Genomic DNA, 14,658 nt, shown 5'->3' on the forward strand with positions numbered 1-14,658 from the left:
GACTGGTATAATGTATCTGTGATGAGGAAAGTGAAATTTTATGATGAAAATACTCGGTAATTATTATTATTATTATCACTATTATTATTATTATTATTATGATGACTACCTGGCAGAATCATTAGAGCATCAGACAAAATGCTTAGTGGCGATTCTTCCAGCTCTTTATGTTTTGAGTTTAAATTCAGCCAAGGTCAACTTTGTCTTCCATTCTTTTGGTGGGGTCGATAAAATAAGTTCCAGTTGAGCACTGGAGTTGATGTAATCAACTAGCATCCTCCTTTAAAATTTTGGGCTTTATACCTATAGTACATAGGATTATTCTTTTTCTTCTTCTCACTTGCTTTTTTTTTATTTTCTCCTCTCTATCTTCAGCATTTTTTTTTGTCTTTCTTTTGTATTTCTCTTGTGTCTTTTATTTTTTTTGTAAATTCAGTCTGGAGGATGGGGTAGTGCCCATAGCCTTCAGAAGTCCTCTAAGACTTTTTATTTCATTTCTTTTATTGTCATTAGTCAACTGGTTGACTGTTTAACCAATTAACTAATTAATTGTTTGATTAATCATTTACTCAATCAGCCAATGAGCTAGGTTTGGCAAAGACTTTCATTACCGTTTGTGATCTCGTCACTAGACGGACCTAAAGCAGACTTGGAGTAAAGAGGGCATGTCAATGATGAGGTCACAAATGGCACTGAAAGGACTTTGATGAACTTAGCTGATTGATTGATTGACCTGCAGCAGGAATATTCATCAACCACTTCGCGTCACGATTTGCTAGAATATTACCCATGTGATCAACAAATTCTGGCCAATCATGACTTCGCATGGAATAGACACTAGCAACAATTTCATCTTTTTTGTGCACTTCTTTCTGAGCCTAACCATCAGTATAAATTTGGCACACCTTGACTACTTGACAGAGAGTGTTGGGATGCAGCAGAGAGTGTTGGGATGCAGCAGAGAGTGTTGAGAGACGGCAGAAATGAGACAGCAGACAGATGGTGAACAAATGATGGTGACAGCTGTTGACCCAAGCTGACAACAACCACAATAAATGAGCGGTGACAGCAACATGATGACCAGCAGCTGTCTTTTTGACTGCTATTTCTATTACACTAAGAACAACATCCAAACTCTCCCAACATTTTGTTGTTCGTAGTAATGACAATATTTGTTTTTGTGTATGAAAAGAATACAAATTTGTTTATCAAAATTCGAAATAGATTTCATCATCTTTGTCCTTGTACAGACCGGATGGTTAACCCATTAGTGCCCAAATTTTTTTATTTAATTTAGTGCCAAAAATCTTTTTTTTATACAACTTTATCTGATACTAAATATATAAAAAAAATTTTATTACAATATTTGAAAGACACTCCAGTCTTGATGACTAACTAAAGATATCTCAGAAAAATACAGGTGTTGCAGAAATATGATGGATTATCCTTCTAGTCTTAAAAAAGACCATGGCAGTAATGGGTTAATCAAACAGCTATTTAATTAGTTAAATGGTTAACCAATTGACTAATGATAAAAGAAATGAAATAAAACCAATGCATTTGTTTACTATTGGCATTACGACCCTTTCGAAATACAAAATATTGTGTTTAATAAATGTGTTACGAATTAGTTGTTTTTCACTTGAGTAATATCTCTAACAAATTCATTTCTCATTCTATGACTCTATTGTAGACAATGGTGGATGCCTGACACAGGTGGTGCCAATATTCCTGCCATTAATGACTTATTGGCATCATTAGGAATGATGTTCAGGTAAGGATAAAAATTTATGTGGGCATGTGTATGTCTGCACAGATGTGTGTTGGGGTATCATGTGGGCTATATGTGCATGTGTGGCTGTGTGGTTAAGGAGCTTGCTTCACAATGATTTAATTTCAGGTTCAGTCCCAATGTGCAACACCTTTGGCAAGTGTCTTCTACTATAGGCCTTGGGCAGACCAAATCCTTGTAAGAAGCATGTAGTATATGTATATGTATGTGTCTGTGTTTGTGTGTGTGTGTGTGTGTGCGTGCGTGCGTGCGTGCGTGCATGTGTGTGTGTGTCTCCTTGTTTTGACATCATGTAGTTTGTTGTAAATGAGTGTCGCTATTATGCAAGCAGTGTTATTTATTTCCAATATTCTGTAAAAGCCTGTCTGAAAAAAGACAAGGCAATATGTAATTATACATGTGTGTGTGTGTGTGTGTTTGTGGGTTTGTATTTACCCATGTCTTGATTTAATGTGATGGTTGTAAATGAGCTTCACTGTTGTTTAAGAGGTGTTGTTCATGTTCAGTCTTCTGTGAGAAACATGTCTGGCCAAATGGACATATTAACTTACTTGGAAATAAGTGAGAGTTAGCAACAGGGAGGGCCTCCAGCCATAAAAAAATTGCTTCAGTGAATTCAGTCAGCATGGGAAAGTGAATGATAATTCATTTTCTTTTGCATGTTTGATTGCAATTTTGGTTCTGATCAATAGCTTGATAACAACTTGCCAGACCTTGATCAGATGCTCCTTGTCTGCTGTGCACAACACCTTTACTGTTAACAGTTCCATTCCTGTTAGTGCAGTTGTGGTTATTATTTAATTTTGACATCAGTCATTTAGAGGTAGCATTTGTAAAGTCGTGCAATTGCCAGTATTTTTATTGTGGCACCATCACCAGGTGGGGTGCTAGCCAAGGCTCTGAGAGTCCACACCTACCCTTGTGTATACTGTTTTTAGTGCCAATCTCGTTCACTCCATTGTTTTATATCTTTGTATTTGACATTCACACTCCTGAGAATATTATTATTATTATTATTATTATTATTATTATTATTATTCAGTAGTCATATTTTTATAATGTGCTTTCACTGCACTACCAAGTTCAGCTCTGTGTGCCTTGGGTATGTGCTGTAGTTTGTTGTGATGCTCTTATAGTTACTGTATTGAAAGCGTTTTACATAGGATGTGTGTGGTGCCTAGTAGTGCTATTTTCTGTGTATTATATATATTTCTTAGTCCTGGTGTTTTTATTATTATTATTATTATTATTATTATTATTATTATTATTAATTTCTAGTGATCAAGTGTTTGAAGGAGAACTCTTCCTTGGAGGCCACGAATGTAAGAATATATATTTTCTGTCTTTACTCTCTTTTTCCCATTCATTTCCCAAAGTCCTCATAGTTAAAGACATTGTTTCAATGTTCTGCAGCTTCTGAGTCATCTTATTTTGCTATAGCCTTTTGAACCTCCAAAACATTCTTGGGACATGTCTGTGTTTCCTTAGTAACAAAAAAAAAAAAAAGAATTCCTTTCACATGAGATTTGTTGCTTTTTTTTTATGTCTTTACTAGTTTATCCTTTCTGTCAATAATGATGTCAAACGTTTGTTTATTCAAACAAATAAATAGTGAAAATTATTATAAAAAGAGTGAAAAATTCCTTGTTAATGGTTTTTGCAAATGTTGAAATTCAATCTTAGGATGAATAACTCTTCTTGTTTCTTTTTGTTAGTCACTGTTTATGTACGTTCACAGTTGCCCACTACATACATAATACACACATGCACATACATGCACAAATATGTACATACATGCATACACATGCACACACATAGCTTGCACAAACATATACATAGTTCACACACACACAAAATTCAAACACATACATGGATATATATCCAACACACACATGCTCACACATATTACAAACAGTCACATCTCACACAATATTACTTACATATAAAGGCATATGTTGTGTGTAGCGAATAGTCATGTATATATATGTGTGTGTATATATATATAGTTTTGTATATAAACACGTTGAAAATTATTATTCACTATGTGTATTCATTCACTAAATATTCTGTGTTATTATACACTTAATATGTTATATATATATATATATATATATATATAAACATAAAACTGTTCAAGGTTGCTCACTACATAAGAAGCATAGACAAGCACAGTCTGTATATATACACACAAAAATACATTTTCAAGGTCATTAGCTATATGTACATGCATGTATAAAGGTATTTATGCATGCTTATGTAGATACATACAACAGTACATATGTACAGATACACACATGGATCATATATACACAGCTCACACATATATATGCACATACAGCTCACACACATACATGCATATATTCAGCTCACACCTTATACGCATACATCCCGCTTACATATAAGTAGATTCATGTCTCACATGACAATGTTTACGCACACATTTACATACACTCACATGGGGTCAATATTGCGTAATATAATAATCACACTACCCATTAGTTTTAACTTGTGGTAGAATTCCCAACAAATGAGTCTATGTATTTCCAGAAATTCTCTCAGGATGCATAACTGTTTAATATCCACTAAATAAAATATAGTAGTTTCTGTATGCAAAAAGAATCAAAATTGTACAGTATGTTGCATTATGTTGATTAGATCTTCATATATTTTACTCTGTGAAATGGTTGGTGTTAGGAAGGGTATCCAGCCATAGAAACCATGTCAAATCAGACTGGGGTCTGTGCTGCTCTCCAGCTTGCCAAATCTGTTCAAACCATCCAATCCATGCCAGCATGGGCAACAGATGTTAACTGATGATGATGAAACAGATGTTTCTATTTGGGACATATCTGTTCTCTAAATCCCCTTTTATTTGTTCAATAAAATTCAATATATCTTAGAATTTCATGGTTTTGCAGTTTCTATAGACATACAGACATTACAAGGGGTTGCTGAAAAGTTCCTGGCTCTGGGTAAAAGAAAATACAAGAGGATCAGTTAATCATGATTTTATTCAACATTTTCCCCTCTCAGATTCACACACTTATCGCAGTGGTCCTTCAGTTTTTCTAAGCCCTGTAAAAGAACTCAGAAGGCTGGGCCTCTAACCAAGCATTTTGTGATACTCTTAAAGCCAGGAGATTTTCAGCACCTCTTTGTATATACCAAGGTAGTCAAATTTAGATGTTTCACATGTGTATATGAATGTGAGTGTGTGTGTCTGTGTTTTTCTCTCTTCTTCCCTTGGCATTGCATGGTAGTTGTAAATAAGTGTCACTGTTATACAAGCAGTATCCTTCATTTCTCATCTTCAGTGGAAACATGGTCATAGGGAAATGTTACCTTACTTGGAAACAGGTGAGGGTTGGTGACAGGAAAGGCATCTGGCCATAGAAAATCTGTTTCAACAAGTTCTGTCTTATGTATGCAGGCATGGAAGAGTGAACATTAAAACAATGATGATAACAAAAGATATGGCAGTTGTATTTCGATTATTTAATCTGAAGAGAGTAAAGATATCAGGATCGGTAGAGCATGAAATAAAATACAGTGCCACTTCCAATGGACTGGCCCCTATGCAGGTGACACGTAAAATACACCATTTTGAGCGTGGCCGTTGATCGTTACCAGCGTCACCTCCCTGGCACTTGAGCCAGTGGCATGTGAAAAGACATTCAAGCGAGATCGTTGCCAGTGCTGATGGACTGGCTCCTGTGCAGGTGGCATATAAAATACACCATTTTGAGCGTGGCCGTTGCCAGTACTGCCTGACTGGCCCTCGTGCCTGTGGCACGTAAAAGCACTCACTACACTCTTGGAGTGGTTGGCGTTAGGAAGGGCATCCAGCTGTAGAAACTCTGCCAAATCAGATTGGAGCCCGGTGTTGCCTCCTGGTTCACCAGTCCTCAGTCAAATCGTCCAATCCATGCTAGCATGGAAAGCGGACGTTAAATGACGATGATGATGATGATGATGATGATGATGATGATGATGATGCAGTATTTAGTGATATCCTCTTTATATTCTGAGTTTAATCTTTTAGCTTTTAAACAGGCCATATCTGGCCAAAATATTCTATCTGTTTTATGTTCAAACTGGCCAGATCTAGTTTCTCAAACCAACCCTGCAATATTCTAAAAATGAATAGCTACTTCATCAAAATTTTATGGCTACAAAACCATACATGATTAATTCAAAACAACGTGAATAAATAAGAATCACTTTTGACAGAATAATGTGAATGCTAAAGGGTCAACTCTTTTGACTGCACCTGATTTTGATTTTGTGATGCCAAATTCCTGTTTTAAACCAATCTAAAGTAAAACCTTCCATGAATATTTCATTTTATGTTCCAAACACTAACTTAACATTGACAAGCTTATATTACTAATTTCTTCATTATTTTCAAAATTAATTGAAAAAAAAAATGCCAGTATATTTCATTAGAAATATGGTGACAAAAAAAGGTTGACCTTGTCTTTTAAGTTTTGCTGTTGTATTAGTGCACTTGTGAGTTCATTTGTTCTTTCTTCCCTCCCCCCCTTTCTCTCTCCATTTTAATTTTATTTATTCAATTAATTAAAACAAAGGGTTTTAAATAAAGTTGGTTTTAATGTGTTTTACATATATTTCTGTATTTTTCAGTGTATTATGCATCTGGCACAAGTATAACAAAGTTTCCTCCAGATGGGATAGTTATCTCACATAAACTCAAAGACCAAGGTAAGTTATTTCAGCTGGTCTTATTTCTAGATTTCTGTGTCAGGAAAAATATTCATATTAAATTGAAAAAGTGCGTGCATGCACACACACACACACACATCCATGCACACTTACACATGCATACATATTGGACTTTTTCTTGTTTCTGTTTACCAAATCCATTTGTATGGCTACATGCACACACACACACACACACACACACACACACACACACACAGTGTACTGTTTGCTTATTGATAGGATCAGCAAGGTACTCAATTGGGTGAGAGATAATTATCATTTAATGACTACAGCGGTTTTATGTGAACTATTTTAAGTTTCATGCTTGGATAGTACTTTAATTGTACGGGCTTGTATAACATACTGATTTGAGCCTGAATGAGTGTTAGATCATGACCAGCATGCTATACAAGCATGGCTAATTACTGCACTATCTGAACATGAAACTTGAATTTGTAGCCTGGTGTGGCCTCCGGCCATACCAACTCCTGTCAAACTGTCCATCATATACCAGCATGGAAAACGGATGCTAAATAATAATAATAATGATGATGGCAGTGTCCTCTTTCCTTGTCGTCGTCGCCACTACCGCCGTCGTCCCCTCCTCTTCTCTTCCTCCTCCTCCTGACCATGTAGATTTTCAATATACAGGATACTCCATTGTAATTTTTTAGCAAATTTTTCATCAGAACTAGAGAATAAAAGGTATTATATGCCTGTTGTTATTGTAGCAGTATGAACTTAGGGAGAAAATATCCCAACTATAATTTGGAGTGGCAGAAGAGAATAACAACAGGGGCCAAGAGCTGGTAGTATAGTTACATTTATCTTTCTCCTTGCCACAATCAAAAGATCTAATGCAGCTAGTATTCTACAATTTGACATTAGTTTATCATCAGCAGCTAGAACTTAACTGTCAATTCCCAATGGTTTTAATTCTTAGTGGATGTAGACTAATTAGCTGTATTGGATCTGATGAAAAATTTACTAAAATATTATAATGGAGTATTCTGTATGTTGAAAACCTATATGGTCTTATGCATCCAAGGAAGACGGTGTATTTCAAATTGATGTAATGCTTGCATTGATTGATTAAATGGAGCTGCCTAAAACGGCTGTAATGTACTAATGCCTTGACATTCTTGTTACTATTTGCTTTTTATTCACCTTACTCCAAGCTGTGTGGATAATACTGGACTGACTTGGTGCCTCAACTTAAGTACTTAATTCAACTGAATTTTAATTATTTCTTATATATATATATATATATATATATCTACAGGGTGTGATGGGTAAATTATCACCATTTTATGTTTTTAATTTCACACATGTGTATTGTTGGTTTCTGATTTTATCAACTACAGAGTATAGTAGGGTGAGTTGGGCACCGTCTGTGAGAAAAACAGCACCATGATGCAATTCACTCTGTCGGCATGTGTGCCGGAAGCTCCAATACGAACATTTCAGAGTGTTTGGGTGTCAGTCTGAGGACATGTACCAAGAGTGATAAGAATCAGACATCCAGTCAACATCATGGTGTTTGGAGTGATCACTAGTGTTGGTGACATTATGCCTCCATTCATCTTCCCACACAACCTCACTCACACTCAACACAGGCCTACATCAAGTGCCTGGAGGAGGTAGTGTTGCCCTGGGTCAAAAGGGTGGCTGCTGGAAGTCCTTATGTCTGGCAACAGGACTCTGCACCATGCCACACGAGCAGAAGAACCCAGTCATGACTTTCAGGCAGTTTCTGCGACCACATCCCCCTAACATCTGGCCACCTAACTCCTCAGACAGCAATCCCCTTGATTATTACCTGTGTAGTGTAGTTGAACGAGAGACCAACAAAACTCCTTGTAACATCAATGATGAACAAAAGGTAAAGATTATGGCAGTATTCACCAACTTAAACAAAGAGACCGTCCAGAAGAGTTGCAGGAGATTCCGAAGTCGTCTGGAGGCCGTGGTTGAAACCAATGGCGATTTTATTGAATAAATTTACTCTTTAGTATTTCGAGATATTTTAATGTAATTTTAGTAAATATATCTGTTAAAATGAAATGTCAGTGTTATTTTCATATTTGCGTAATTTAGACGACAGTTTATTCGTCGCACCCTGTATATGTATATATAAAAAGCAAACAGGTTTGTCGATTATAAAATTTAAGATCTGGAATCCGTGGATATTGGTGTTCAGTGTCGGCCAAAGTTAATCATACAGCGTCGTTTGTTATTTTACAGAAGTAATTAACGCTTTATACATGCTTCCTATATGCAGCAAGACTGGTTGAGTGTTTGGTAGCTAAGTGTATTATTAACCAGCCATATGATTTCACCATTCTCAATGGAAGGTAGCTTCATATGATTGAGTCGTTAACAATTACCGCTCGTATATTTATAATCAAAAAGCGACATGTAACATCAAGGGAGACAACTCTGATGTTTTATTGTAAGGGGTAACAACTCGTGTACTTTCACTATATAAAAATAGTGATTATATATACAGTGTATCCCTGTTTATTCGCGGAACTAATGATTGTTCGCGGAAACCAAACAATACCAGTTGTCAAGCAGTGGTGCGTGAAACAAACACACACGATGGCATTCTTTCAGTTTCCATCTTTCAAATGCACCCAAGGCTTTGGTTGTCCTGGGGATATAGGTAGAAGATGCTTGCTCAAGGTGCTTCATACAGTAGGATTTAGAGTGGAACCATGTGGTTGAGAAGCAAACTTCTTACCGAACAGTTACGCTTATTTAAAACACACACACACACACACACACACAGACACATATACTCACAGCCTTATTACTGCAAAAAATAATTGTATTCATTAGTTTAATTTTTTGAAAAACGTTTCCATGAGTTAATTTACATTTTCCTAAATTCTTTAATTCTTTAAAGGCTATGAAGTTCTTCAAAGTCGTCCTCGAACTGTAGAGCATGTTCCAGTTTTAGGCTTACACCAAACAACAGCCAAACCTACATCTGGTCGTGTTGCAATCTTTGGAGATTCCAATTGTTTGGATAATAGCCACATGCTGAAAGGTGAGGTGATTCTTTTTCATATTTCTTACCTTGTGTTAACAGATGCACACAGAAGATTGATATCATGGAGATGAATAAAACCTGTTAACTCTTTTGTTGCCCATCTACCTCAGACTGTCCTTGGTTCTGCAGTACAAGTTTCCTGTTTTAAAGCGATTTATATTAAAAACCTTTCATCAAAACTTCATGATCCAAATATCTTAATAATGACAAGTTATTGTATTAGACTTAAATTCTTTATTGTTTTCAAAATTAATTGGAACAAAAGCACGTAAAAGCACCCACTACACTCTTGGAGTGGTTGGCGTTAGGAAGGGCATCCAGCTGTAGAAACTCTGCCAAATCAGATTGGAGCCTGGTGCAACCATCCGGTTCATCAGTCCTCAGTCAAATCATCCAACCTATGCTAGCATGGAAAGCGGATATTAAACGATGATGATGATGATGATGAAAAGCAGTTATTTCAGTAGAAATTTGGTAACAAAAAAGTTTAAAAATAAAAATTGTATTCGTTTATTCTTTAACTTGTTTACAATCATTTGACTGCGACCATGCTGGAGCACTGCCTTGAAGGGCTTTAGTCAAACAAATCGATCCCAGGACTTATTTTTTTAAGCCTAGTACTTATTCTTTTGTCGAACTGCCAAGTTATGGGGATGTAAACGCATGGCAATAGTGACTGATAGAATAAGTACTAGGCTTAAAAAATAAGTCCTGGGGTCAAATTTGTGCGGCTAAAAAAAAAAAACCATCAAGGGAGTGCTCCAGCATGGCTGCAGTCAAATGACTGAAACAAATAAAAGACTAAAAGAATGTAAGAGATATTGGAGCATGATGCAATCCCTGGACCCATCAGATCCTGTCAAACTGTCCACCACATGCCAACATGGAATATGGACATTAACTGATGAAGATGATGATGTAGACCTGTTTTATCAAATGAGTCCTTTCTTTATTTAACTCATTGCCTGTCCAAAGCATTTTCATAAGTTTGCCCTAAACATCCATGCTTGCTTTTGAACTTTTGTTTAGCCCTTGTTTTATGTGTTCTGAGTTACATAAAGCTTTCCCTTCATAAGTCTCAAGTTAAACTGTTGGTTGAATAAAATCGAGAATGTGTATCATATATGATGCATGGATGCCAAGGAAATATCTTATGTATCATGTGATACACTGGGCAGGCAAAAGGTTAAGATAGTAGAGTGTATTCTGAAGGCTACTCGTTGCTATTTCTAGCATGTTGACTGATGCTGTCGAGTCACTCTCATTGTGTTGTCATATTTGTTATACTGTAAGTTAGTAGTAGACAAATTTTTAACTTACATAGGATTAAATATAAAAATGTTATTGAAATTTACAAGGAATAATTATTTTTTAACATGTTTTTAGATATTTTGGTTTACATTTTGTTTTACACATTTTAACTTACATTTTCTTCAGTGTTACCATGTAAATATTGTACATCTGCATTTGTTTTTTCTTAATATATTTGGGAATATTTTCTGTAAAACCGATAGGTGCATGGCTGCATGGTTATAAAGTTTTGCTTCCTAACTACATGGTTATATATATTGTGTAGGTGGGGAAGATGGGAGATTATAGGCAGTTCAGAATGGAGGGTTGACAAGTAGCAGCCTGTAGATAGATCAGAAAGTAGGGAGATGTTGTACAAGATGTGAGAGTGGAGGGCAGTTGGAGATGTACAGTGAAAGAGACGGAGGCCAGAGGTGCATAATGATGGTCACAGTGAGTGCGGAAACAAATGGTGGTGAGGAGCATTGATGGCTGATATGAAAGTGCACTGAGAGTGAAAGCAGATATGTGGGAAGGGATGATAATGAGAATCATCATCACCATCATCATCATCATTGTTTAACATCTGCTTTCCATGCGGCATGGGTTGGACAGTCTGTCATGGAGCTGGCTAGCAGAGAGCTGTCCAGACTCTAGCTGTCCTGTTGTGAAATGGTTTCTATGGCTGGATGCCCTTTCTAATGCCAATCACTTAACAGAGTGTGCTGGGTGCCTTTTATGTGGCACCAACACTTGAAAGGACAAGCCTGTATGTGTGGAAGACAAAGATTTTACTTAGCTTGTTGTATCTTATCAAATACTACAAATTACCACATCTCCTGGTCCTTTATCATTTCCTCAGTGAGGCTCAGAGGGATGGATATAATAGGAACTGGTTCCAGAGGGAGTAAGTAACTGGTAATGCCAAAAGATGGAGATGAAATCTGTGTTGATTCTGTTCTCATGGGATATCATTAGCTAAGTAGTGCTATGAAGGGTGATGAAGGGATGGGTGTTAGAAGGATGAGATGTGGAGAATGCTTCATAGGGAAAGTTGAGTACATGGGACCAGCATGTACAGGCATAAACAAAATGCTTTTGGGAATTTGTTTGAAGTTTTTTACCATTGCAGAATTGAAGCTGGTCACTTCCAAAATGGCAAGGCTCTATTGTTTAAGTCAAGTCAGCTCTCAGGACTTGTGGTTACCTGTATTGGTTGTTGCATGCATATATTTGTGAGTATTGTGTGCATATGTGCAACATCATCATCATCATTTAGCATCTGTTTTCTGTGTTGGCATGGGTAAGACAGTTTGACTGGAGCTGGTAAGCCAGAGAGCTTACCAGCTGTACCAGGCTCCAGTCTGTTTTGGCTTGGCCTTTATAGCTGGATGTCCTTCCTAATGCCAACCGTGCCACTGAGTATGTGTGTGGATAACCTTTGCACTTGTGGATGCGTGTGTCAAGTTAAAACACAAGTAAATGTTTTATTACTGTTTATGTGTGTGTGTGTGTGTGTGTATTTGTATGTATTCCATATGTATATGTATTGTGTGCATTTGTTCACTCAGGAACTTCAAATGGAGAATCTATGAAATGTTTTATGAATTTTTACTGTTCTTTTTATTGATTGTATCTGGAGAATGTGAATCAATCTGCACTGTTCTTGTTTTGGAGAATCAAACCTTTTCTAGGTTTCTATGTAGATCTGTTGTTACATAGCCCTGTGCATCTATGATGATAGGAACAAATGAAAATCTCTAGTCTGGATAAAAGAACTGTAGGTTTCTCATTAGTTCTCTGTAGATGTTCTGTTTTCCGCCATTTTTTGAATAAGCATTCACATCCACTGGGCAACTGATCTCTGCAGTGGTGCACGATTTTTGCTCCCTGTCCCATACAATTATATCTTACATTAGGTTGCTGTTTTTGTTGAGATGTTTCATCAGTATTTATTTTTAATGATGTGGATACTTACTGGTTCTGGTGTGCCTTTGGGACAGTCCTTCCCGTGTATAGCATTGTGGATCATCTCAGCAACAATGTCATGTCTCATAGAAAGTAGTATTTTGCAGACACTTTTGGACAGCTACTGAAGACATGAGTGACCTCTTCCACACTGATGTGGCACAATCCACACTTTGTATCACATCATGATGGTTTAGAGGCATCCTTATCTCTTTGGTTGATCAGGTATTTAGGAATCTAGTAGCAATCTCCTGTTTTTGAATAGCAAAAGCATAGCCCTCTAGGTGAGATATCATATACTCATCATAGGTCCAGGAGAGACTACCATACCTGTCAATATTGTTGGTGATGAGCTGGCAGAAATGTTAGCATGCCAGGCGAAATGCTTAGTGGTTTTTCATCTGTCTTTACGTTCTGAGTTCAAATTCCGCTGAGGTCGACCTTGCCTTTCATGCTTTTGGGGTCGATTAATTAAGTACCAGCTGAGTACTGGGGTCAATCCCCCAAAAATTTTGGGCCTTGTGCCGAGAGTAGAAAAGAATATTATTGGCATTTTCTTGCTTACAGGTTATATCTCTATGCATAACTTTTTGCTGCTTTGATGTGTATCTCTCTTCCAAGAATCTGTTTAAGTTAGTTCAGCTACCTTGGTTCAAATAAAAAAGCTGTAAGCTCAGAGTTCAGGAGTTCTCTATCTAAACTTGCTTCCACTTATTGAATATGTATGTTACATATTCATTTATTTCTTTGCTGTTCAGTTGGTGTTGTCTCATTGAAACAATGTAACACTCAAAAGCTGTCTGGACTGATCTTTTGCCTCTGTCTCCCTCCTCTTGTTTAACATAGATCTTGTCTGTATCACTGTAGATATGGAAGTTACCGGTCATTGTAAGGGTTCCTAGTCCTGATGTCTAAGTTGTGGATTTCTTCAAGCATCCAATCTAATATCCCAGAGATTTGTACTAGCACTGTCACTGCAAGAGCATTGTGGGATATAAAGCTATTAGATAATGAATAAATAAGTATTACATATAATAGAATAATCTGAATGCAAATAGTATTCATTCCTTTGCAGAGCATAGTTTCGATCTACAGACCTCTGGGTTATGGGTCCAGCACACTTCCATTACACCATTCTACCCAATGAGTTATTAAGCAAATATATAATGCTTTATTGCATGTATTGTCTGTCTGTTCTGGTTAACATTACTTGTATTACATCATCCATCATATGTTATTTATTCATAATTAATTTATTCCTCTGCATTGGTCTATTTCAAATGTACAAAACATAGTAACTGCACAATACGTACTACAGCACTGGGATGTTAATTAACTTACCAAAAGGTGACATTTCACTTTGCTGATACTCCACCAGTCACATCTGACAAACCACATGCATAGAGCTTAGCGTTGCAAATTTTTCAGAGTGTCTCTTCGTTTGTTATTTTCAGATCAGCCAGTAGCAAATCAATTCTATAAATGTTTCCCCAGCACAGTATAGTGAGTGGGCTATTCTAAATATTCTATAGCAATACTAAACACTCATAAGACTTACGTTATGTGGTACTTACGAAGGGAATTGATTTATTTGTTGCAAATGCTCTTAAATCAGTTTTCGAGTCCCCAAATATCAACAGCTTCCATGTGTCAAATTTGAATGACAGTTGTATGTTTTCTTCCAAACGTGTAATATAAAACTGAGTAAGGCCCCACATTTCATGCCTGTCAGAAATACTGGTTCAAGTGGACTTGAGTTAGTTTATGACATATTTTTTTTTAATGAAATCATTGGGAAATGCATGACTATGTATGTATATATATGTATGTA

At 36.6% G+C, this 14,658-nt stretch overlaps 1 protein-coding gene across 1 annotated transcript in view; it reads left to right on the forward strand.

Moving 5' to 3' along the window:
• LOC106870664 (membrane-bound transcription factor site-1 protease) overlaps window positions 1-14,658 on the forward strand; it is a 130,200-nt gene that overhangs the window by 45,140 nt on the left and 70,402 nt on the right. Inside the window, exons 22-26 of the mRNA XM_052971635.1 lie at window positions 5-56; window positions 1,694-1,774; window positions 3,071-3,114; window positions 6,437-6,514; window positions 9,423-9,566. Coding sequence (XP_052827595.1) covers window positions 5-56; window positions 1,694-1,774; window positions 3,071-3,114; window positions 6,437-6,514; window positions 9,423-9,566 — 399 coding nt within the window. The remainder of the gene's footprint in view (window positions 1-4; window positions 57-1,693; window positions 1,775-3,070; window positions 3,115-6,436; window positions 6,515-9,422; window positions 9,567-14,658) is intronic.

This window comes from Octopus bimaculoides, chromosome 1, assembly GCF_001194135.2.
Source record: "Octopus bimaculoides isolate UCB-OBI-ISO-001 chromosome 1, ASM119413v2, whole genome shotgun sequence".
Classification (NCBI taxonomy): domain Eukaryota; kingdom Metazoa; phylum Mollusca; class Cephalopoda; order Octopoda; family Octopodidae; genus Octopus; species Octopus bimaculoides.